This window comes from Gymnodraco acuticeps, unplaced genomic scaffold (genome assembly GCF_902827175.1).
Source record: "Gymnodraco acuticeps unplaced genomic scaffold, fGymAcu1.1, whole genome shotgun sequence".
Lineage (NCBI taxonomy): Eukaryota > Metazoa > Chordata > Actinopteri > Perciformes > Bathydraconidae > Gymnodraco > Gymnodraco acuticeps.
The window spans coordinates 1,295,513-1,321,614 of record NW_022990054.1 but is presented as its reverse complement, the minus strand read 5'-3'; the positions used below and the strand labels follow the sequence as shown (position 1 = coordinate 1,321,614).

At 41.6% G+C, this 26,102-nt stretch overlaps 1 protein-coding gene across 1 annotated transcript in view; it reads left to right on the top strand.

The window, feature by feature from the left end:
- The window catches only part of b4galnt4a (beta-1,4-N-acetyl-galactosaminyl transferase 4a), a 168,283-nt gene that overhangs the window by 87,329 nt on the left and 54,852 nt on the right, over positions 1 to 26,102 (top strand). The window contains exons 3-6 of the mRNA XM_034215936.1: positions 12,360 to 12,458; positions 20,118 to 20,213; positions 21,148 to 21,238; positions 22,722 to 22,822. Coding sequence (XP_034071827.1) covers positions 12,360 to 12,458; positions 20,118 to 20,213; positions 21,148 to 21,238; positions 22,722 to 22,822 — 387 coding nt within the window. The remainder of the gene's footprint in view (positions 1 to 12,359; positions 12,459 to 20,117; positions 20,214 to 21,147; positions 21,239 to 22,721; positions 22,823 to 26,102) is intronic.

Genomic DNA, 26,102 nt, shown 5'->3' with positions numbered 1-26,102 from the left:
GTTAAAAGGGACTTACATTAGATTTATAATGAATTAAGTCACCTTAAGCCGTCTTTCCGCCGAGTATTTTTCCATCAGGTTTTACGGAACACCTGCTCAGACGGTTTTTAATTACTGTGCAAAGATGACAATCCACCAAAAAGAGGGCTTACGCTTTGCTTGCTTTCTCTCTCAACCTTGAACCCAACGCAAAATCCTGCCCGCAATTAATAAGCCAAATATTTTTAAATAATTTTGATTCATTATCATCAAGTTGAATGTTGCTTTTTTCAAAATACCAGTATGTTTTATTTGAATTGAAGCAATAAAACCAACATTTTCTATCTGCCGTAAATGTGTTTATTAAACTACTTGAAGAGTTAACACATGGTAACTCAATCAGTTTGCTCTTTGTCAAAAATGTATTCCAATGGTAAAACAACTTTGATATGTAACAAAAGGGCCTGAGAGAATACATTTTGATTTCGAATCAGAGCACTTGAGGCATTAGTTCTCCAGACCATCATTGATCCCGAGAGATATTGCTCGGCTCCTCGCAGTCCTTACATGTCTGCTGTGATCGATGTGGACTCAAGCATGACAGAAGTCCCTACAAGCTCGTCCCAGACCTAAATCAATAAATTACACATTTTGTGACGTACTTACACCTCAATATAAGCTGCCTGTTTGTAGTAGCCCATGGGCACACACAAACACACACACACACACACACACACACACACACGCAAGCGCGCGCAAGTGCACGCGCGCGCAAGTGCACGCGCGCGCAAGCAGGCAGGCCTATTGTTTCTACACTCTTATGCTCGCACGCAAATACTCATCATCAAATTAAAATCAGCGCTCTACATAGACCCTCCAGAAAAACGCGGGCAAAAATCCTTGATTATGCGCTCAAACATGCGGGGTATTTTATGTGATTTTAATGCCGTGAAATTGCGGGAAGTTGTGAAATATGCGGGAAAAAATAAATATCCGGGATGTCTTATTTATTTTATCTCTCTCACACACAACCTGCCACTAACGTTAAACCCCTTTACTATTCTATTAAACACATTCAATGTTTATTTATTGTAAAAAGCAATTGGGCTATTTGTAATCACACGCAGGCTACGATCTAGATATACGCCTCTCGATATTCTAGCCGAGTCTCGCTAGCGTCTGCTTCGCGCGACGTCTTCTGTCTCCTCTATCTCTTCTATCTCTCTCTCTCCTCTCTCTCTCTCTCAATATCTCGCGCTCTCTCTCTCTCTTCATCTCTCATCTCTCTCTCTCTCTCTCTCTCTCCTATCTCGATCTCTCTCTTCTATCTCACGCACACACACATTTCTCCGCCTCATTCTGTTTTCCTTTCATTTCATGTTCGTTATCTGACCAGCATTCAATATTGTAGGCTTCTCACCTCGTTTCTTGTAGCCCTCGAAAAGGTTTTGGAGGTTGATGCCTCGGTGAACGTGAGTTGTTTGGCTTTCTTTGTCCGCAGCAGCAGAAAGCATTTTCGAATGTTTGAATGAATCAAGTGGGTCGTCACCGTAGATGTTCTCTTATGCTCCAACACACAGTTGCACGGGGGTGCAGAATAGTTTCCCCCCACTTTCGTGCAATACATCGGGGTACTGCTTTGCCCGGTCTTTAGCAGAAATGTTCGTCGGTAAATGAGATGGATTAGATTTTTTTCATCTTGGTGTTTTCTCTCGCGTGTGAGCTCCACACGTTCACTCTACAGTGTTGTTTACCTCTGTGATGCGCGAGCTGATAACGTCCCGTCATCATCATCATCATCACTTCACGTCAAGACAGACGTTAAACTGTTTATTTCCTCAACTTATGTGTGGAAAAATGCGGGGATTATGCGGCCTTTTGATAACTATGCGGCCTTTTAAAAATCTGCGCCATTTTGTTGATTATGCGGTAAATTCCTGCGAGCGCAGGAATCGCGTTTTTTCTGGAGGGTCCTATCTATAACTACGCATGCAGGATTAATAATTGCTCATCTTCTTCCCATTGTCTCCAGTTTTTATTCTCATCCCATCCGTCCATCCCCCCTTCCTCCGTCTGGTCCCTCCTTCTTCTCCTTTGTTTCTTATTGTCTCCCTGCCGTACTCATCTCTGCGCCATTCATCTTCAACCAATGAATTGGAGCCACTGACTCTATCACTCCTATTATCGACTGCAGCCGTCCCTTATTTATGTTCCATTTTTTTCCCTCCCTTCCTCACTCAGCCGCTCTACTGTTGTTCCATTGACCGGCATGCAATTTCTTACATGAATAATGCAACCAGCGAGACAAAAATAGTTGCACTCCTTCTCTCTGTTGGCTGGGATTTGTTCTGCAATAGTTTAACTGGATGCGCTCGGGCTGATTTCTGTTCAGTAGTGCCAGCCACTTTGTTATAAGGGATAGGGATTTAGATGTAAAGGTAGTGGGGCTCCCAAAGCTTCATTCTTACTGAAATGGACTGAAACGGCTGGCTGTCAGATCAGAGTGCAGATTTATTCAACCTCCCAGTGCTCACGGGTGCTGATCCGGGATCACTGACATGGTTCCCAGGACAATCCTATTCATTAGCCAACACCCGGAGCAGCCACATCAACATATGGCCGTCTGCGGGCAAAAATTACATTTCAATTTCCAGCAGACAGTGTTTGCTGATGTGCCAGTAGTATCCGTTTATCAAAGTGGCCAGCTTTCATCAGCGAGCTTTCCTTGCTTTCCAACACAATAGAGGACATTTCAAGTTAACACAGCCGTTTCTTCTGGCTCTAAAATAAATATCTTAGCACGGTACGGGCATTGCTCTGATCTTTTTGTTGTCAAAAGCAACAATGGATGTGTGCATCAAAGGCAAATCACTCATTTTTCACATGTCTTCCTGTCCCTTCAGCTTCTGAAGAGAGAGCACTTTGAAACAGAGTGATGTAAGAGCAATTTAATTGACAGTACAGCATGAGGAAAACATATGTTTGTATCATGTGCAGTCACTAGCTCATCCACCGGTTTGTGGTGTTGCTATGGTGATTGTGTTCGTGAAAGACCAGGTGCACCTGGTCCCATTGAAAACTTCTCTCATAATCACCCGAGTCTTGAAGGGCTCCTTTCCCATGATACTTCTTAAGGACTTGCATAAACATGCTTTTTGAAGCCCAACATGTCATGTGAGGCTAATTCACTTAACAAGTACCTCCCTGTGTGGAGGTGGCATAATTGGTCCTCTAAGGCAGTGGTCTCAAACTTTTTTCAATCATGTACCCCCTTTGACATTTTTTTTTCAATCATTGTCTTCATCTGTTCGTTACAATGCTTACAAGGCTTGCATCACATTCTCAAGTTTCTAAGCATTGATTGAAAACTCCCCTTCAATTTCTATTTTGAATTACATTCTACATTTATTGAGCAACACAGACGAGGACAAGCTTGTAGTGAACCTTGAAAAAAGTGAGGAGGTGTACTGTGTTGTTACATTTACAGGTCTCTTTATAATATGATTGGTTGTGTCCGTTCATTCACACCGCAGTACTTTTCCCACAAAGGTTCATCAGAACTTAGTTCATGAGAACTCTTTAGTTCTCATGAACTAAGTACAGATCGCGTTAACACGGAATAAGTTCCTGGGGAAGGATTAGGCAAATGAAGCCGCTGACGTCACTTCGTCTTCTTCTGCTTTGGTTTTACTGGCAGGGCCGCCAAACCAACTTCACGGCGTATACTGCCACCCGAAGTCCCCGGCCGGAAGTCCCCGGAGTTGGGGACTGGCTTCCGAGTAAACGGCCAGAACGCCGACACCTCCTTATCTCCATCTCCACCGCTCCCATGTTTTATTTTGTGTTGCCATAAGTTAGTCTCTCTGCGTTTGTGCGCTGGGCTAATGCTAATGCTAATAATATTAATACTAATGTACTGCGGTGTGAACGCATTACTCTATCCAGTACATCATACAAATGTATTAGATATACTTATTGTCCACCTCAGAGAAAAATGCAATGGTTAATGATACACAGATAACAAAACACAATCATAAAACATACGTATAGAAAGTATACAGTAAACAATGGAGGTAAAGGGGCAGGTAGAAGACAAATAAATAACAGCTCAAACTGTGCGGTGTACTGTTTTCTGGTTCTTGCCAATCACCTGCAATACCATTAACCTTAAAGAGCTTGTTTGTTGATCTTCGCACACAACTTGGCACAGAATTGTGTACTAAAAATCCATCTCTCTGTCTTCCACTTTATTACTCTATCGGTCACCTTTTCTCTGTTCTGTATGTCTCTTTTATGTTCTCTATTTCTCTTTCTGTCTCTTCCCTTTGCTTTTATCTACCTATTTCCCTCTGTAGAAACTCCTCTGCCGATGCATCACATCCATGTTGTCAGTCACAAAGATTGGAAATGTCTGCTCCATGGTGATATCGTGTCAAACTCCTATCCAACATTATCTGATGCACAGGAGCTGAATTTATGTTTTCTATATCAAATGCCAGAAACATCCCCTATCGTAGATCAGAGCAGCTTTAACACCGCTATTCTTCGGTGATAAATCATTGCCATTATTCATTGCTGCAATGACTGTTGCCCAGGTATCTCTGCTTCCAGCTGCATATATTAATATGAACAATGGAACTGGGAAGCATCTATATTATTATGATTGCTATGGTGTGACTAATTAAAATACTCTACATGTTAACATAAATGAAAAATTGTGAATAATGTAATTATTCCAAACATGTTATTAACTTTCATGTTTCAGGGCGCTGAAAATGAAAAGATGATTTGAGGACTATTGGGAGCCATCAAGCTCATTTGCAAGGGTTGATGGTGGTGAGGGGGTAGTGGGGTGAGGAGATTTTTTGAAAGGAGCCCCAAATCTCCACCCTGCTCCACCCCCTCCCTGCAGACTGGCGCTTGTTTGTTTAATAAGGGGGATTCATTAATCTCATTGGTATTCCAAGACGCTGGCTCCAGTTGTTTTTCTGAGCTCGGATCAGCAAGGTCACCCATTTGAATTGTGATGTATGAACGTTCAGAGTCTGTGAGGGAAACTCTCAGAAGACTAGCACCCATTGTTATGGAAATAATTATCATAGACGCCAAGATGTGACATACAGGACAAACCTTGATGTCTGTTTACCTCCTTTAAGGACACAGGCTGTTTCAGCCAATAATGTTATTGTTCCCATTCTGTGACCGGTCAATACTGGGTCACAGATGGTCTGTATTGTGGGTACACTGGGACACTTCCTTCTCTGTTGTCTGAGGACTCCAGGGCATGACATATCCAAGGCCATAAGTGGCGGAAGCTGGTAACTTAGTGTGCCCAAACTATCTAAAGCTATCTTATCAAAACATGTTGATGACTCTCTGTGGAACCAGTTAAATGGGCTGGCAAGAGAGAGGCTCTCCAGAATTGACGTGGCAACTCTACCGTGAAGTCAGAACCTCTGGCTCTTGGACTTGTGATGTGAATCCTCCGGCCGTAACGCCAAATAAACCATCAGTGTTTGACATCAAAGCTACTGCTCCTACCGTGTCTCCTTCCTGAGTCGGTGACTCCCACTGCATAGCTACACAGAAGTTTCCTCTACACCCATTATAGTTATTTTTTTGATGGGTATCATCATCTTTATTTAAAGAGACTCTTGGTCCATTATTACAAAAACATACAACACTCAAATATAAACTAAAAAAGGCAGTTATACCAATGTTTCCACAGAGGTGACTGGTATCGTACAGCACTGAAACACGGATTTGACAGCAGCATAATGACAGAGTTATGAGAAACATTCAATCGACAGATGAATTTGTACATTCGATTTCTCAAAAGAGCATGGAACGTGTTGACTCGTGCGTTACAGAACACTTCACTTGCACTGCACCACCTTGGTTTTCTAAGCAGTATACGCAAACAGTCATTATATGCAACCTGGAGCTTCTTGAGGCTTGCCTTCTTATACTTGACCCACAAGGGGGCAGTATAGAGAGGAGTGCAATAAGCTCTAAAGAGGTTCACCTTAACCTTATCTGAACACCAAGAGAGTTTTCTAGCCAACATGTTGGCTTGCATATATAAGACACGCCGCTGTCTATACATGTCATCATCATCAGCCATTTCATCTGTGATGATGTGTCCCAGATACTTAGTGTTACAGCAAACAGACAGCACCTGTCCTGAATGAATGTTGGAAAACAAAGGTTCTTATCCCCTTTTGCTCTGCAGATCATTACAGCGCTCTTCTTAGCATTGTATTTAACGTCAAATTTGACTCCGTAATCAGAACAAACATTTAGCAACTGTTGAAAACCAGCACTGCTAGGAGAAACAATAGCCAGATCATCGGCATACATAAGATGGTTTATAATCACATTACCAATCACATACCCTGTTTTACAGACACTTAAATCATCTGATAGATCATTCATATAGATATTAAAAAGGCATGGTGAGAGGAGCCCCCCCTGGCGGACTCCATTACCAACACCAAATGGCGCAGAGACTGCATTCCCCCATTTGATCCGCATGCTCTGGTTGGCATACCAATAAGCCAGGATCCTAATTATACTGTTAGGCACACCCCTTTGTCTCCATTTTAAAAACAGTTTATGATGGTTAACTCGGTCAAAAGCCTTAGAGGCATCAATGAAACCAATCAGAACAGTGGGATTCTGTCTTCTATATGTTTCTACCATTTCCTTCAAAGCATAGATGCATAGCTCAGTACCATGCTTAGCCTTGAAGCCAAACTGGTTATCTGAGGTACATAAATAAGAACATAGTCTATCTAACAAAATTCTTTCCAGGACTTTGGATAACACACTGGCTAGAGCAATTGGTCTATAGTTATCCAAGCTCCCTACCTTGCCCGCTTTGTCCTTAATGACAGGCACCAAAGTAACAGTCAACATGGAGTCTGGCAACATACCATGAGTCATGAGGCCGGTAAAACAAATGGCAAGAAGAACTGCAACCTTCGGGCTTGCCAGTTTAAGGTGCTCTGCAGTGATTCGGTCAGAGCCGCATGCTTTATTATCAGCTAGCTGTGCAATTGCTCGATAAACCTCTTTAGCTGTGATTCCCACTGTGTCACTCTTCACAACATTACCAACTTTGTAGGGGTCACTTTTAACACAATTAAGTATATTAGAGTAATGTTGCCTCCACAACTCAGCTATGTTATCGGCTCCAGATACTCCCTCTATGGTACACGGTAATGACATACTGGCCCTGTTCAGAGCTCTCACCTCCTTCCAGAAGCCAGTCACATCATTATGAAGGAGCTTTTCAGCCATAGAGTCCACTCTCAATGTTTCTGTGTGTTTGTTGACAAAACGAACTGCATATTTATATCTAGCATTTGTACGCTTTTTGAGATCCAGGACAAGCCCCTCTCTGGGCCTACCTGCCTGGACCCAGGCCCCAAAAGCATTCTTGGCTTCAGCGTATTGATCAGCCACATGTTTATTCCACCCTGGCTTGACGTTGTGTCTCTTCCTAGAGTAGGTACAGCACGGTCTACTGGCCTCCCATACAGCTCCCACAATACAGTCATACATGTTACAGAGGTCTTCACGGTGAGAGTTTTCATTACAACCCACATCAACACACAGAGTTGCCACTTTGGGTAGATATACATCACTCAATAGGACATCAGTTCTCCCATAGTACAATAGCCTATCCTCATTTGTGAGCTTGGACCAATCCACTTTAGTGGTACAGGCATTTTTAACCTCCTGAGACATCTCAGGGAGACTATCACAATCTAGTGACATTATAAAAGGAATGTGATCTGACATTGATGCCTCATACACAATCTCAATTGATCTTACAATGTCATGAGCATTAGCAGTGCTTATGCAATGGTCAAGCCATGAAGTTGAATGCCAGGCCTCGCTTATATATGAATAGCTATCTGTAGGCAGAAGTATTTGGCTTGATAATATAAGATTGTTATCATCACAAAACTGTAGCATATGCTTAGCAAACAAGGACCTTTTGTCTGATATGTCAGCATTCATATCACCCACTACAAAAACACTGGTGGAATGATTATCAGCAATAAAAGAATGTATAAAAGCAAGTCTGTTCAGGTATTCATCTTCATTATGCTGTGACTCATACGGTGTATATACATTGAGAATGCTAAACTCCTTGTTATTCATTTTGATCTGTACAGCAATACACCAGTCAACTTCAAGCCTGATGACATTAATGACAGTGTCCAGCTTTTTGTGCCACAGGATAGCCACGCCCCCTGCTATCCTTCCTCTCACTATTCCCAGAGATAGGTCCGTAGTGGACTCACCAGCCCCGTGAAAATTGTCATTAAGAGAGTTCAACTTTCCCAAGTCCTGCTTTGGTAAGAAAGTTTCTTGCAAGCATAAATGTCACATTTTTGTAGCAAGTTGTCCACCACTACACGTCGGATCCTATCAGCAGCGCTGTTGCCCAGGCGCAGCCCGCGACAGTTAAATGATCCAACCCGCATAACGTTTAGCTAAGCAGCTCAGCCGTAGCCCCATTCAGTACCCTCGCACCAGCAAAAGGTCTAGCTCTGCTAGCCCCCATCACCTCCGCTTTACGTGGTTCATAGTATCTTCTCACAACTGAGCCTTCAGGCCAGAGTTCTGGGTTAAACATCTCCGCAACTTCATTGCACTCAGCATACACTTTAAACGAGCTATATCTGCTGCTTGCAGTGTCAATATGGTGACAGTTAACATCACGGCCGAGTTGTTCAGTTAGATATTCGGACAGTGTCTCAGCATCAAGGTCTGGCGAGAATTTGGTAGCAAAAACACTCACCAACTTCGTACGGATCACTTTGATATTCCCTTGTGCAGCAGTGCCAACAATAGGCTTAGGCATCCTCCGTTCAGGTTTCCCAACAAGCTGTTTAGATAAGGCAGACTGGCCCTCGGCCCTATTCCTCTGACCTCGGCCCTGTTTCACAACTTGACTCCATACCTGCGAATTTACCGCAGTTCCTCCAGGGCTCACACAGGCACTCACGGTCCCTGACGCAGTGAGCGGGTCAACACAGTTGGGATGTACTACATCAGTAGAAGAGCCGGGGGGGCTCGCATCTTTCACCAACACCGCACCATCCTGGCCATCACCCTGAGCGCTCCCACAGGTAGTTTCAGCGTCACTTGGTACAGCCAGTCCTCCACCATGACTCGGCTCCAACTGGCGTTCTACGGCAGCAACTCTGCTGTCCATGGTCGCAGCCACAGCACGCAGGTCCACACCGATATCTGCCTGAACTTCCACTACGTGTCTTAATGCGCAAACCTCGCTGTGCAGTCGCTCCATCTTGCTCAGCAGGTTGGACACATCCAGGTTGTTAAACGTAACAGGCGGCAGCTCATCCAGGTAGTGGGAGACAAAACGGGGGATGTTTTCACCGCATTCATTTAGCACTTTTAGGCAGCTTTTAATATTGTTTGCATCCTTCTGGTTGCTTTTAAAGGCCACACACCGCTGCTTGGTTTCAGGACAGAGTTCAAACAACGTCTTTTTAGAAGTCTCAATCCATTCGGAATCGAAGGTGTTAGAGGCTACAAGGACTAGCTCGTCCTGGGTCATAGTTTTAGTAACTTTAGTAAGTTGAGTAACTCATCCTCTACAATAACTAGGCCGTCAACAGTCTTATATATTGTAGGTTTTAGTCGAGGCCGGTGGTTTTGAATCGGGAGCTACCGAGCCACAACACACACCATCAGCCATCTTGTCATTGGCGGGAGCACACTGATTGGACAGCTCATCTATCTATCAATCCTTATGAGATTTACGACTCTTTTCGCATGTTTGTATATGAAACAACTTAGTTTGGCTATAATTAAATGTTGCTCTCCTCCAGTCTCTATGTTTCTGATGCAATGCTCCCTCAGCACATAAAATGTACATATGGTTAAGGACCATTTGTCTTTTCATTTGACTGAAAATCGACAAGGTAAATAGCAATATAAACACTTGATAAATAGGCCGCCTCATCAGTGTGATTGATATTCCTTGCTTCGCCTTGATGCAATGTTTAATACATAAGGCCACCTGACAGAGCCCTTAGCATCAACTTTAATCATCAGCAAAACACGATAACACAGTTCTGGGCCTAAAGCCATACAAATGAAGATCTGCTTAGAAATGACCAACTGTTATTTCGTAGTAATGAGTCACAGAAAATATTAGTTGCATGCTATAAGTGATGACAACATCTTTGCCAAAGTGTAAAGACATTATGACTATGTAGGGAAAAGGAGTACCGCTAATAGATGTAGTGCAACCTCAGGTCAATGAGTTTAACTCTAGTATTGCATTGATAAGCAGACTTTAAGTTGGATCGAGCTGAGGCAGCGCTTTTGGCAAAGTGGTGTCCGTGTGAATTACAGTCCAAAGCCAAGCAGTTATTTGGAGTGTGGTCTTTTAGGGGCTGACAACATATTAGTCCTTAAACATTGTCTCTATTCATCACAATCAGTAACCGCAGATCACAAAGTCCTTCACCTACACGGATAATCCATCATCCTCATTGGAACAGTCAATGCACCTGTTCTAATAGTGAAAGCTGATTGGCTGGCAGATAGCTGCCTACTCCTGGGCTTGGTTTGCTCAGAGCAGGCAAACAATGTCACTGACATTATCCACGGTCCACACCATATGAGAAGTGGAAGCAAAACAGAGCTTTGTAGGTTTAATGTCTAAAAACAGCAACACTGCAAATGTATAAAGGACACTTGCAAAGGGAAAATGAGGAAACGAAGCTCTAGTGATTTGATTGCAAATTAAGTAAATTGCTTCAGAGCTAAATCTTTAAAGGTATTTATAATTAATTAATGTTTTCTCAGGTACGTTTTAGAAAATGGTGTCTACCATCTTTACTGGACACAGGTACACTTTTCAATAATGTGAATGTTCTATATATTTGAAGTTATGTTAGTTAGCCTTATTGGAATTAAGTAGATTTTAAAGTTAAGAGCAAATAAAAAGCTGTCATTTTCATCATGCCTTTATTTACGCCTTTAGTTAAATGTCAGCTTTTTAACATACTTCATGTAAGCGTCAACAACGATTGCTTTACTGCAGGTGATGAAAACAAGTGCCTACTGACCGCTGAGTCCTGTCCTGGGTGATCCTATCCTTTCTATTAATGTTATGATACTATGAAAATATAGTCCTTTTAGTGAGTGCACAAATGTGTGCTTATTAAGAGTGTGTGTGAGTGTAAGGCAGTGCTGGAGATTTCTTTGTGAGTCTTCTGGTACGTACTGTACAAACGTCAAGCCCTTCTCTGGTGTAAGGACTGGCTTATCTATAGCCAGTTGAGTAGCACTTGAAATGTTTGTCTCTATGAAACCTGATGTACTTATATGATTCTGTTTTCTTCAAGGTTGTGTCTTCCTGGTTGAATGCACTTATTGTAAGTCGCTTTGGATAAAAGCGTCAGCTAAATGCAATGTAATGTAATGTGTCAGACAGGAGGGGAGCCCGTTGTCATATTTTTTCATCATTACCTTCCCTGCCTTTCTTCTACTCTCTCCCCTGGAAGTTGAAACATGTAATCAAAGGCTTGGCATCCGACAGCTTTTTGGTAACCCTGGTGCCTTATTGACAAAATCCCCTCATTTCAAGGGTGCTGGAAACCCCTCAGGTTTGACTTGGTGCAGGTATGATTCTCCTTAGACACCGCTGCTCAACAGAGGATGGTTTGCCACAAATGTAGCTCTTCTCTAGAAGCCTTTTATCTCATCAGAGCTGGCCACAAAGTCCTGCTCTGTCCAGCCGTCACACCAGACCACAGTATTGACATTAACACAGCTTTTAGCAGGCCACGGAGAGAGAGCCCTGCAGTGCTCTGACCGGAGCACTAGAGCTAATTCCCAGATCAGGGGGAGAGTTCAGGCTCCCTCGAGAGGAGATCCTGGCTGGCAGGCTGGATGTTTAGAGTATGTTGCAGATTAGGGCTTTGGCGAGTCAAACGCTGGATTAGGAGTGAATGGTTAAGAGGAGATTCCACAGGGTCTTAATAGTATCCTTCTAGGGAAATAACCCTGTATGTGTGTGTGTTCCTCTGTGTGTGTGATATTCTCAGTTGTAGTGTACAAGTTGTACTGCTTAATGCTTCCATGAGTTAGAAAGGGATGTGGGTTTTGCTAATGACGCTACTTTATCTCACATATCAATTATGTAGCTTATTGTAAATAGTCATGTTACCTCAATAAGGATGGATGGATGGCTTAATGCATGGATACATGTGCTTAGTTAAACACACTGAGATTTAAAGCAACATTTAATTGTTTCTTTCTATCATCAATGTCTATTTCTGTACTGAAAGAGGAATAAATGTGTCGTTTCTGCTCCTTTCTCCAAGGATGACGAGCCGATCACAGGAGGGGCTGATGGCAGACACCATACCCGCATTCGGAAGTTCCTCAGCCAGCGGCACAAGAAATTGCCATGGAAACCGGAGGTAATACAAAGGATTTCCTGTCCTTTATTTGCATTTTTCTGAGGCCTGCACTTGTCCATTAATGATCTTCTTTTTAACCCTCTTTCTTCCATCTTTCAGAAGGATGATTATTATGTTGAAGTCCTTTATGTGCTTTGGCATGTGTGTGACTCATCAGATAAACCTAGAAAGGCCAGGCAAACATGCAAGAAACCTTCATCAATCACTCCATTAGTGGCTCAATAATTGAGTGTTTTACTTAAAAAAAAATGTAATTTAGCCGCAGATATCTTACTCACATTTTGTTTCACTTTTCCTTCTACCAGCAGTTTGTATTTGAGCTCAAATAGGGATCCAGTTCCTCTCTGGCGCCATTATCAGAGGAATGAAATGTACCTCGCGGATATGATGATGAATTATTGTGCGAGGATGGTAATATTTCAACCCGAACCATTAGCAGACTTCATTTAAAGGCACCTCTGACCTGTAGATTACAAGTTTGATTTGATTCATCCTAATTTTTCAGCTCACTTACTGATGTAGTTTACATACTCGCTGTACCAAAAGGAGCAGCAGACAGGGCAATTAAGCAGCGGATTTGTGATAAGGGAAGCTGCTGATTTGTAACCTGTTCGACAGAGTGTGATTACAGGGTTGTGTGCGTGTGTGTGAGTTTAATATACAAACAAAAGATTCATTAGTTTTTCCCTACCTTGGCTAGAGTTTGAATATCTCTGCTGAACACTTCAAACAGTTCCAACACACAGCATGAGCTGGATAATAGGAAGTTATTGTTATTTTCAAGATGATCACTTTGAGGGCAGCCATACCGAATGTTTGGTTTTTTACAGGAATTAGTATAATTCACTGTTGTTTCCAGAAAGCTTGATGCAGTTCATCTTTTGTACAAGGCAGGGGAGATGAACACAGTATGTTTCTGATAGTGTTAGTGCCAAACACGCTGTTTTATTTCAGCAGACTCTTATGGTTAAGCTAATCTTGACGAAACCTGCCTTTGTCTTGTTGCATTTCCTCAGCAACACAATATATCACGAAAAAAACCCTCCCATTAATAAACAAAAACAATCCTTATATTTCCTTTTTTCAAACATAAGCAATGAAATAGCTTGACATCATACATATCGTAATTTGGCTTTGTAAATGATCACATGTGGATGAGATCTGCTTTTTAAACATCTGTCGCCTGAATATTGAGGGCCCTGCATAATTGTGGAGGCTTATTTTGGCATAATTTAAAATGGTGCTACTTAGAAAATGAGCAACACATTGATATGCAACCGCCAAGCGAGGAATGCAGCCAAACAAGCTATCTGAATCGGGATCATGTAGACTAATTGCACAAATGTAAATGGATTTCATGGTCTGAGCACAGCGAGACTATTTATTATGAACATGCTCTGTTTTTATCATTTTCTATGTTCAAACCGTTTAAACCAAAGGGTGCATTTGCACTAAAAATACATGTACATCATTTCATTCATCAAACTGAATTTCTTATTTATAGTTTTGATCGGGGAAGAGAAGCAGCCACAGAGGGAAATACATTTTGCAACAACCTCTCAAACTACATTTTGCATTAGGCGGGACTAGCATCAAAGCTCACTTGTACAAGTAAACATTTCTTTGACTTCAGTCCAGCCTACTCATAAAGCAACATGCCATTCAGTTTGCTGACAACATGTATCCTCGAAGAGCTCTTCCTCTCTTATCTCAGACTCCTGCTGCATCGAGGCAAATAAACCTTTCAGATCAAATGAAGCGCAGAAGGTTTGCTTTCCTCACCCTCTATCCATCCTATTTACCAGCACTAACTTGTTTTCCTGATGAACGGCCAAGATGGCAGAGGTCTGAGGGGCCACTGAGCTGGCGCTGTGAGAGGCGTAGACTCGGGCTGGTGGAGGTAGAGCGCTGCCATATGCCAGCTGTCACAGACTGCCAGAGGTCACCATGACACCCAGTAGCCACAGGCAAAATGAAAGCATCGCTCATTTAATTTTTCACATATTTGCACAATTCAACAGTTTTAGAATGTGAGTTTAGAAAGTGAGTCTAGGGCTATTTATTTATACATTTTGTATCAGTATCGGATATGAGACTACTCTTTTTACGTATCAGTTATTGTAATATCACATAAGTATCTCTTCCTGGTTTTAAAGGCTGCAGTAAAGTGATCTCACTTAACCGACTGTTCTATCTGTTCTATATTTTCACTTTTTCTATTCTTTTGCTTTTACCTAATGTTACTGTTCATATAACCAACTGTACTTGGTGTTTATACTCCTTATTGTCTGTGCCTTAAACCTACTTTGCATTTAACTCTAACTCCATTTATCCTCTGTATATACATATTTAAGTTATAAACATTTGTAACATCTGTATATTGTTACTAACAGCATCACTTACAGTATGCTGTAGTACTGCACTTACTGTAATTTACATGTTGTAATAGTATATAGACTTACACTTCTGGTTAGACGCTAACTGCATTTCATTGGGTTGTATCTGTACACAAACATGACACTACAGTTGTATCTTATCTTAGCCTTTATAACTATTTTACTGATGTATTATATGTAAAAAAAAAAGCCTAAGCACAAGTAGTGAGCGCTACACTGATGTTGCGTATAATGATATCAGATTTTCTCCACATCACCCAGCCCTTTGTGAGTCCATCCTATGTTTGTCTAGCGGGTTGTTTTCAGCCACTATTGGGGACTTAATAAGAATTCCCAGGTTCCCGAAGGTCACGGTGGATTAGTGTTGACATGCAGCTGGACATCATCCGTCCGTCAAGGACACTGGAAAGAGATCAGAGCGAGAGATATAGAACTGGGCCACTTTTTAAAAGTCAAGCATGAAGGGATAACCACCAGGCAGAAAGCTAACATGGATCCAGAGAGAATTTAGGCATAATGAACTATTTGATCTAGTCACGAGCAGAAAGTGATCGTAAGAGGGATTAGTGGCTTGTATATCAGGGGGACTATTAATGATTTCTCTACATGTGTACTAGTCCACGTTGAATCCACAGAGACATCATACCAGAAGTATTATAAATATGTTCGGTGATGTTAATCCGATACTCAGGAGGTATTCAACTAAAAACAGTGGCTTTTTGCAAAAGATGGAGCATGGCAGGCTCCATGTTGAGTGACAGACTCAAATATCTCTCTTTCTGGCTTGTGTAGTGTAAAATATCTAAGCCACACGTTTGGAAAGCCTATTATTTACCACTCAAGAGGGAAGTGAGGGAGATTCTGTGGCACAACACTGACACATGACTCAGGTTGGAGCAGCCGTCACAGCTGGCTTCCTACGGAGAAACACACACGGCGACAAGACTGAAGGAAATCTTTTTCTTGTCTGTGACCTTCCCGTCACCCTACAATAACATGTGAGGACGCAGCAGAGGAAGTGTGATATTTGTCTCACCGCTCACTCAGTCCGTGTTTCTTTTATCTACCCATCTGTCCAAAAAATGGACAAACATGAGGCAGTAATGGGATTTCTGTTACTGGCCTCTCCTTAAATTCATGAACATGATCGACAGCTTGTAGCAGGAGTTGAAACAATTATGCCCATCTTCAGTTCACTGTCTCATATTCCCCATTCATCCCCCATCATGTTATATCTCCGATATATAATTGTTGGACAGATTGCAGATTATACCATCCCTCATTACAGTAGTTGATGAGGCTGGAATCTAGATCATGTGAACCTTGCCTTCTATATTTTCTGCTGTGTGAAATGAGTTCTCAATATCTCTTTCCTCATAATCTCCTCTTTCAAACCTCTGCACCTTTGAAACCCCTTTTTCTCCTCGCTGCACATACGTACTAATTCCAGTTTTCTCTTCCTCCCTCGTTTCTAAATTACTAATAGGCTGAGTAAGAGGAGATAAGCAGGGAGAATAAGCAGGGAGAATCTTAATGCTCTCTATACATTTACATGGAAAGATTTCATATAGCGATAACATTCCTGTCATAGTCACAGAGGGAATTACTTATGTCACGCATGTATTTGATCAACACTTCTCCTATACTGTATACCCTAGGGAAGCAAGCTGAATGCTTTTCTATATTCCCAAGTGTGCCTTTGCCTGGAACATCACGTCTCACTTTGCCTGTCCAAAGAGGATTTACAGTATCAGTCGGTGCTCCGAGCAGCCATTTGTCAGTGCCTCGCTGCCAACATGAACGCAGAAGGCTGCACCAGATTTTTGGAATAAAGAGAGTGCGCTCGGTTTTACAGCGAGACCAGATGGGTCAGAGAGCGGAGTCATTAGAGAGCTGGAGATAAGCTAAGAAGGGATGTGGTGATGTGGAGGAAATGTGTGGTCTGAGCAAAATAGGCGGTAACAGTGATGCCTCTTAAGCTGAGCAGTCCCTTTTATTTTCTTTACCCATCAGTTGTTGTTGTCTTAGTCAGCTCCTCTCCTGTCTTTCTCTTTTTCTTTTTGCCTCACTCTTCTTATTTGACAGATGGCATTATTTCCATCCCCCTCTCGTCCTCCTCATCCTTATTTAACGACAGCTGTAGGTGCTCTGTGGCTTTGAAAGAGTGGTATCTTAAGACTATATGTAGGACAGTTGTTGTGACTACATATATAAGGTGATAGGAGAGAGGGAGTGGTGGATGAAAATAAAAAATAACCAGGTAGGACAAGTACTACTGAATTAAGAGGGACTGAGGACAACAGACAATTGGCCCAAAAAGATAAACACGTGCAGTCTTTGGCATTTTGAGCTGAAAAGGTATCAAGTCTTTTTTGCATATGTTTATATAAAAAAATACACACACAGACAAACACACAGCTGGTGGCTGGGCTACCATACAATGCGGTTGTTTTTTGTCTCAGACACTTTGACACGTGAACTGAAGGATTCTTACTGTATTTCTAAAAACAAAATATTATTGTTATGCTCAATAATTGCCTAAAAATTGTTAAAGACCGAACCCCCAAAAATGTATATTCATTGATATTCATATTGCATCTTTTCTAAATCTGCATTCTACTCCTCTTGAGTGATTGCAGACTCTCGGAAGCATTGAGGTGATGAGTCATTTATAGTCTATATAATGCATGGTTGTACTGCAGTAAAATGAAGAGTAGAGATGTTTGTATCAATCAGCTGAAATCGAATTGAATTGAATTTATGTGACTTGAAGTACAAGAAACAATGCTTTTTGAAGCTTTAGAACCTAGATTAGACAGCTAGTTGTCCATGGTGGCAGGACAACACAGAAGACTGTCTCTGGTTTTGGATGAAATACCAGAGCACAACAAATGAGAGTGAAGGAAGAACGTGAGAAAGGCAGCAGCAGCCATTCTCTTCTTCAGCCAATTACTAAAAAACAAATGTGAGCTGAGACGGTTTAAAAAAGCTGCCATTTGAGAAGACTGAAGCACAAGATACACAACCAAACACACTATCGCTACAAACTGTTAATGTGAGTGTCATCCCCCGCTCCAAAACGAGGAATCAGGAAGGAGACAAAAAAAGCGAGAGAGAGACAGCACGGAGAACTGACAGCCGACAGCTGAGCTCAGGGAAACTAAAGACACAGAGGAGAGACATTGACAGCATTTGGCAGCATGCAGGCAGAGATGGAGCGATGCAGAGGCAGAAATAGAGGGGTCAGAGGGAAGAGGAGACAACATTAGGGATAGTGGCACTTAGGGCATTAAGAGAAGGAGAGCAGCACTCACAGGGAGAAACCTAAATGATATAACCAGAGGAGGGGAGGTTTAGCAGTCAGGGCAGAAAAGAGATTGGGATGAAGAAAGAAATGACTTCCCTCCTGCCACATTCCACATCCTGTTAAGGCACAGACAGACCTCTCGCAGTGCTGTCACCCACAAAATAAGACCAATTGCACACGGCAGAAAACCCACTTTAAAGCCCCTGGCATCTCCAGGGCTGCACAGGGATATGCGTGTGAATAAGTAGAGACTTTTAAAGCTACCCTCTTATTGCTATTTGACAAGAGGAGGGGGGCCAGGCCAAAAATAGGTTTGCTTTTAAACCCCAGAGGATATCTATTAAAAGCTTTAAGGCATATTTACACATGGACTAGTCCCATCTGCTAAATCTCTCTAACCTCGCCATGCCTCCACCTCTCTGCCACTCCCTCTTCAAACATCAGTTATCTTTCTGACCCGCAGCTTTCCTACTATTTTATCCTGTCAATCCCGCGAATCCTCGTCTCTTTCTCTTTCTGTTTTTAATTCGCATCAGTCTTCCTGCAGAAAAGAAAAGTGCACAGAAATAAAGAATTGAAATCAGGAGTCCCACTGCTTCCCACTGACATGTTTTCTCAACAAAATTACCTCATGGTTAATGCATGAGCTGTAATTGCCACACTGCTGTCAGTGTGCAGGGAACTTAGTTCACCGTACAGAGGCGGGAGATAAAGGAAAAGGAGCACTCGAGTCAGGCCGTCTGTTAGAATGAATATGACACCTTCCATCTTTCTCCTTTAAATGTAAACATGTAGAGGTGTTTACCCGAGAAAGCTTCCCCTCCTTACCCCTCTAATCCTATGATACAAACACAACAGGTTTTACATTTCTATGTCACAAGGCCACTTCTCACTCTTCAATCATCACTTGATTGACAGCTCACGTTGACAACACGGCTAGCTGGTACAAATAGCCAGTCTATGCTTTGAACCCACCAGGCAACCCCACTCCTCATATTAATCTGCTGAGAATAAGCTTTCTTCTCCACCTACGTGTTATGTTCTATATAACTGTGGCAGCCTGCTGGGACTGCTAAGGGAGGTTGTGTGTGTGTGTGTGTGTGTGTGTGTGTGTGTGTGTGTGTGTGTGTGTGTGTGTGTGTGTGTGTGTGTGTGTGTGTGTGTGTGTGTGTGTGTGTGTGTGTGTGTGTGTGTGTGTGTGTGTGTGTGTGTGTGTGTGTGTGTGTGTGTGTGTGTGTGTGTGTGTGTGTGTGACATTTCCTCTGCAGTGTTGTGTACTGTAGATGGAATTACACCACCCTGTACCACAAAATGTGTTGTGAGAGTTTATGATTGTGTGTGAGGATCTGAAACACTAAAGTCTTCCGTTCATTTTAATGTTGTCTTTTACATTGTATGTGATCCAATACAGTCCACTTCCAATACAGCGTGACACACAAGGCATCGGACATTTTTCTCTTCTTGTATATGAGCAGATTTGTGTGCGTGTGTGTCTGTGTGTGTGTGAAAAACTATGCGCCAAGGCAGACTGGTTTCACCACCTGTCCTTGCTGTGTCCTGTGATTTCCCTGTGTAATTCAGACAAATGTCAGACTACGAGCAGAGGATGAGCTCTGACAAACTGCTCCAGACATTCTCAACCACCCCCCTCCTCCTCCTGATACTCCTGAAGAGCTCTCTGTCACCTTCTCTTACCCAGGACAGTGCAAACATTCAGAACTTCACACTACGTTCACATGTCTCTCCAAGAATTCATTCCTCCTGCACGGCATCAGAAATAATATACATTTCCAAAATATATATTCTGAAACCAGTGCACATGGCAATTTTGCTGTCAGGATGGGACATGCAGTAGCTGAAGTACTAAAGCATAACCTGCCTTTTCAATACCAAATGTGATGCTGTTGCTGCTGCCTGCACTAACCTGTCCGTCTGTGTGTCTCTGTGTGTCTGCAGTATAAGGGACAGGCCAACCTGCATGTGTTTGAGGACTGGTGTGGCTCCTCTATAGCCCAACTCAGAAAGAACCTGCACTACCCTCACTACCCTCATGTAAGTAATACAGAGCGGGCCTCTCACCTGTATAACACATTTCTATATTGATTCTGACTTTTCTACATCCAACTCACAGGTTTATCATTGCTTTGAGAAAAAAGATTATTAATTGACCCCTTTCAGAAGTGAAGATATAGTCAATTGTGCTGGGAATGTCATTTTCGAGCCTGAGGCCTGAAAAACAGGCTCGAGGCTCAACTGGTTAAATTATTTGTTTTGTTGATGGCGTTTATTTACCAGTCACACTAATGTAGTTACTTTTACTTCAGCTGTCAGGCTCTTAGTTCTCATTGCACATATGCATTTAATGATATGTTAAGTTCAACCCTAGAAATGTGTAGTAACCTTTGGAAACATCTGCCAGAACAGTGATGGATAGATGCTTTTTATTTAAATTTCTATCAATTCTGAAATGTCAGTCGCTCGCAGATTTGATTTTCTTGTTTCCAGATTCTTAATTATTTAAGCTAACGTTAGCTCCACAAGTTAGTTACAATTGACTGGGACAATATAACACATTATAATAACTCTGATATAAATAGTTGTGATTCCTAAAATGACCCTAATAATATCAACATATAATCAATGCTTTACATTTTGTCAAGAAACTAATATTTTTAATGGCATCACTCTAAGGACACACGTCATTTCTATTAAAAAACAATTATAAATCTTAATAACATTTTTCATGTGAGGATCTGTGCATAGATCTACACTAATATGTGTGTCCATCCCTTAAAATGGAAGTATACCACAATGACAATTATCATGTTCCACATAAAATACAAAATTATCCCATCCCTATTTGAAAAGCCCCATTAGCTAGAATATGGTCAGTTATGTTCACACTTAAAGTTGAAGCTGTTTTCTTTCTGTATTAATGCTAAAACTGCTGCCTCTATGATCTGAATTGTTATCTGTTTCACTGTAGACCCGCACCACGCTGAAGAAGCTGGCAGTCGCTCCAAAGTGGAAGAACTATGGCCTGAGAATATTTGGCTTCCTTCACCCTTACAGAGATGGTAACTAGCTCGTCTTATTAGTGAGCCCCTCCTCAGAGGCTCGGGGCCTTGGAGCATGTGTCCTTTACAAGAGTGGACAATTCCCTCTGCCCTCTTAATCCAAGCTCCTGAGAGCCACTAATATAGTGGATATTCACATTTGTATCAGGACTGAATTCCAGCCATATCCCAGCTAAATCTCATTGCAGGACCCCTGAAGACCTACCCTTGAGCCCAGTTTCTATGGGAACTGAAAAGTCTTTACACCCAAGGGCTCTTACACACATTGCAGAATTTGGAGTTATTAATTAGATCTCCGTTCATTTCAGTTTTCTGTGTAGCTTTCGCTGCTGTCATGGCTCTCCACAGATGATGACTCAAATGTCATCTTGAGGATTCTGACAAGCACTCTAACAAGTGCCCTTCACCTCACACTGACACACACAACCTGCTACATGCTATTGTAGATTGATTGGGTGTTACATTGACCTGAGTTTGTAGCATAGAAATGCCTGGAGGTTTTCCAGATTACAGACGATAAAAACTGTCACAGTCATGACCTGCACTATATCCTGCGGCTGTTAATGTACCCTTGACAATCTATGGCTCTTTTATCATTCTCATTTAGATGGATACAAGTATATTTCATATGTGATGCATACATCACCACGTAGCTTTTGCATGTAGTTTCACGGTGTCTCTTTGGAGTATTCCCACTCACTGTAATAGAATATTGTCTTGTGTTTACAAATATATCTACTTTGCATTACTGTTTGCCAAACCCAACACAACCTGATTCTGTCATCAGGTCCTTTAGAGAGTACACTGCAAAACCACACTGGCATTTACGGTTTGTTACTTTTAAATGGAAACAGTTTGAGGTGAGCATCTGCTGAGAGGAACGTAGCTTCATGCAGCTCCTTATATTAATATTTTAACCAAAGAAAAACAACAACTTCTTCATCCACTTGTATTCTTAAAGGCAGAATAAGCAGGATTTGTTGGTTGCAGTTTGTCCCCCAGATTTTTAGGAATATCCTACTTTTTTTTTTACCTACTTTTCAGTTTCAGCAATATATATATATATATATGGGGGGTGGAGGGAATTGTATATGTGTGTTGGAAAGGTTTATGATTCAGAAGGGAATGTTGGAATGCGTCACTGTATTAGAATAGTAATAATTAAGCTTTTTAAAGATAATCTTGACCAACTAACGGCTAACTCTAGTGTAGATCTATGCAAACATCTTCATTTATATTCACACCGTTGGTACATATGGATTCGAAATTCAGTCACTGTAAAACTTTGATATCACTGCGACTAATTGTGTCATCTCGGACCGCTGCCTCAGGCAGTTCGGGCATCAGATTTTAGGTGCATTTTTCCAGCTAAGAATCCATTTTACCGGGCCATGCCCTATCTGATTACCCTGGTTCTACTTATCTGGGATCATAAATATGTACTTCTACCGGCGCACACTTTGATCATGTTTTTCCCCTCCAGGTGATTTCCAGTTCTCTGTGTCGTCTGATGATAACTCTGAGTTCTGGCTGAGTCCTGATGAGAGCCCTCTCAGCGCCCGGCTGCTGGTCTATGTAGGACAGGTAAACACCGAGCTGTGCTGCATCCCTGCATCATATCTGAACCACAGAGAGTCACTCCAATAAGTACAAATTAGGTCCCAGCATTTTTATGATTTTTTTATTGTCAGCAATTACCGGTTTTCCAGTTGGCTTGAACTGATATTGCTTAGCAACAAGCTTTTACTGCTTGACGAATCTGAATCACCTGAAGCATAAATAGTTTCAAACTCCTCACTGTCATGACTTAAATAGCAAAAACCACTTAGTATATACCTTTGGGAAAGAACGTGTGCAGCACAACATGTGCAGAGAAGCTAAACCTTTATTATTACTCTATGTAGTGACTTTATTATCTAATATGATGTTCAGACTGAGGGTGACTCATAGCTCTCAATAGCATCTGATGGATTCCTTTCTAAGACAGTCATGCACACAATGACAAAGTGCATATTTGAAAGGCTTCTTTCATTCTTTTGTTATATATTATCATTAATGATACTATTAGTGTCAAAAGCTATAAGACTATTATCGCTATGATATCCCTCCTGAGACAGTTGCTGTTAGTAGGGCTGTGAGTCTGACCAGTCAACAACATAAGCCTTTTTTTACTGACTGTGTCTAACCTTACAGCAACACGGAGCTATTTGACCTTGTGCGTCTTTAGTATTCACCCGCTCACCTCGTGTCACCACCCTTACACTCAGGCCATCACTCACCCCGACACACAGCTCAGAATACACATGGCTTAAATCCCGCTGTTGAACATCCTGTGAAAAATCGTTTCCTTTTTCACCTACCCTTCATGCACCCTCTACCCGCAATCGAATGAAAGTCAAGCTGCGCTCTTACTGCCTTCGCCAATAAAGTTTTCCTGCATAAAGCTTTTTCAATTTAAAAATAGTCATGGATGCATGAGGTTGGACAGCGTTTGAACTGCAACATATGACTGCTCTAGTCAAATATGAGTTAAGAGCAAAGGTCTGGCTATAGAGCTGTACAGTATCTGTATTCAAACCAGATGTGAGATGTCTACATTTCCAGGAGAGCTGAGATTAATTAGCTGGCTGCGAATATTGATGTGACATTTAGCAGTGGAGGAAAATCATCCTGGTAATGGCAAGGGAGTAGTACTGTGGCCAGGGATCACTCATCCTGCCAGCGGCTGACAGACAGGCCTCGCTGCCCCCCCCCCCGTCTTCAGAGACGCAATGTGTGTCACAGATAGAAATCTAACTCTCCGCTCCGCTCCTCATTATGTGATGTCTGCACAAGTAAGGGAATGATAGATAAGTAACATGTTTTTTAAATTTGTACAATTATTGACTTTCTGTGTTTGCATGCAGTACATACTGAGGTCCTCACACATCACCAATTATAAGTCCAACGCAGGTAATGCAGAGCTTTTCTTATCTGAAACGAGGATTACTGCTAAACCTGCTTCTAAGCCATTTAGCTCTAAAGAAGTTCAGAAAACGTTTCTTGCTACTTTTAAAGCTGTTTAAATTCTTCTAATCACTTGTAGCTGTGAATAAGAATCACATAAATACAGGTTATCATATCTGTTTCTAATTCATGAATGTATCTATTGTTACTTTGGGGTGTTGTAACATTCTGATATATCATATCACACTTGATAATGTTGTGTAAATAATTCAACATTGTTTTGTGAAAGGATAGTGTCTTTATGTCACAGATGGTGGATTGGCTATATATGTAATGTGCGTCTAGGAGTCATTTTACTGTGATGGGAAGAAGAAGTTGAAGCGTGTCCGTGGTGTTTCCGTGGAGACCCATTTTGTGGCTAAAGTCTGAGAATGATGTACCAGATATGATTAATATCAGCTAATGCCCAGCAGGAAATGAAGTGATGATGTAATCTGCAGAGGTTCATTTCTGTCTTTCTCACACACATATACATATACATAAACACACATGCATAAACATAGACAAAAATCTCTATCCAGGGCCTTTAAATCTCGTGCAGTTACTCTCAAACACACACAACCGCACACAGACTAATAAAGACCAACATCGAGGTTCCTCTGATCTGATCCTTTACACGTAGCCACTCGCTCTGGTCAGAGTCAGTAATAAGTGGGTTTCTAATAAGAACATTCTCCTCAGTCCTGCTGGGACATTATCTGTGCGCATACAAATGTGTTAATATGAGTGAGGATCACCCATAGTCCTGCCGTGGCATTAATCATATTTCATTGCTCACAGCTAATCTGTAATCAGATTTTCTTTCAATCAGAATGTCCGACAGCTCCCGCAGAGTTTCCCACAGACCAGATATCAAGAGAGACTTATTAGTAGCACCGAGCATGTGTGTGCAACTGTGTGCGTGTGATCATGCACCGCCGTAGTGCTCATGTCTTAAGTTGGATTATTTTAAAATGGGTGTTTATGGATTGTGTTTGAGCCTCCAGACATGCCTTCTGCCATTCATCAACCAAAATTGCACTATTTAGGTCCTCTTTTATTTTCTGAGGAACCTTGAGAACCATCCAATATAATTCCAAAGAAACGAGAAATGAGGCCTCTCTTGGAGTGATGGTTTATCATAATTTCTTCCATAGAGGTGAGAGTAGGCATGGTTAAGGATTTTTGCGTCTTGCATCTGATCTGCAGGAACTTGAATAGGTTTTTAGTCTGAATGTCATATTTCCATTGCAAATCTCAGAAAGACATACAAATATTTGTATCCAATAGATCTCCAAGCCCATATCTTTCTTACCAGGTGTAAAGTTACTGCCCACATGGAAGGAATATATATGAACTAGAGCTGTCAGTCGATTAAAATAGTTAATCGCGATTAATCGCAAATTAATCGCACATTTTGTATCTGTTCTAAATGTACCTTAGAGGAATATTTTTCATGTTTTTAATACTCTTATCAACATATGAGTGGACAAATATGCTTTATGCTAATGTTTATTATCATTTGAACAATGAAAACTCATCTCTTTCGACTCCACTTCGAGCGATAGAACTATTAACGAAGCACTTTTATACTAATAAAGGACTGGCTTTTCTAAAGCCAGTTGAGTAGCACTTGAAATGTTTTTGCTCTATGAAGCCTGATGTACTTATATGATTCTGTTTTCTTCAAGTTGTATTTTGTTGGACGAACGCACTTATTGTAAGTCGCTTTGGATAAAAGCGTCAGCTAAATGCAATGTAATGTAATGTAACAATAACAAATATTCTCATGAATATTAAACACAACAACCTCTGAACATTACAAATATTCGCCTCAATTCAACCTGGAAGCTCTCTCATTCAATAATACAATACTGTG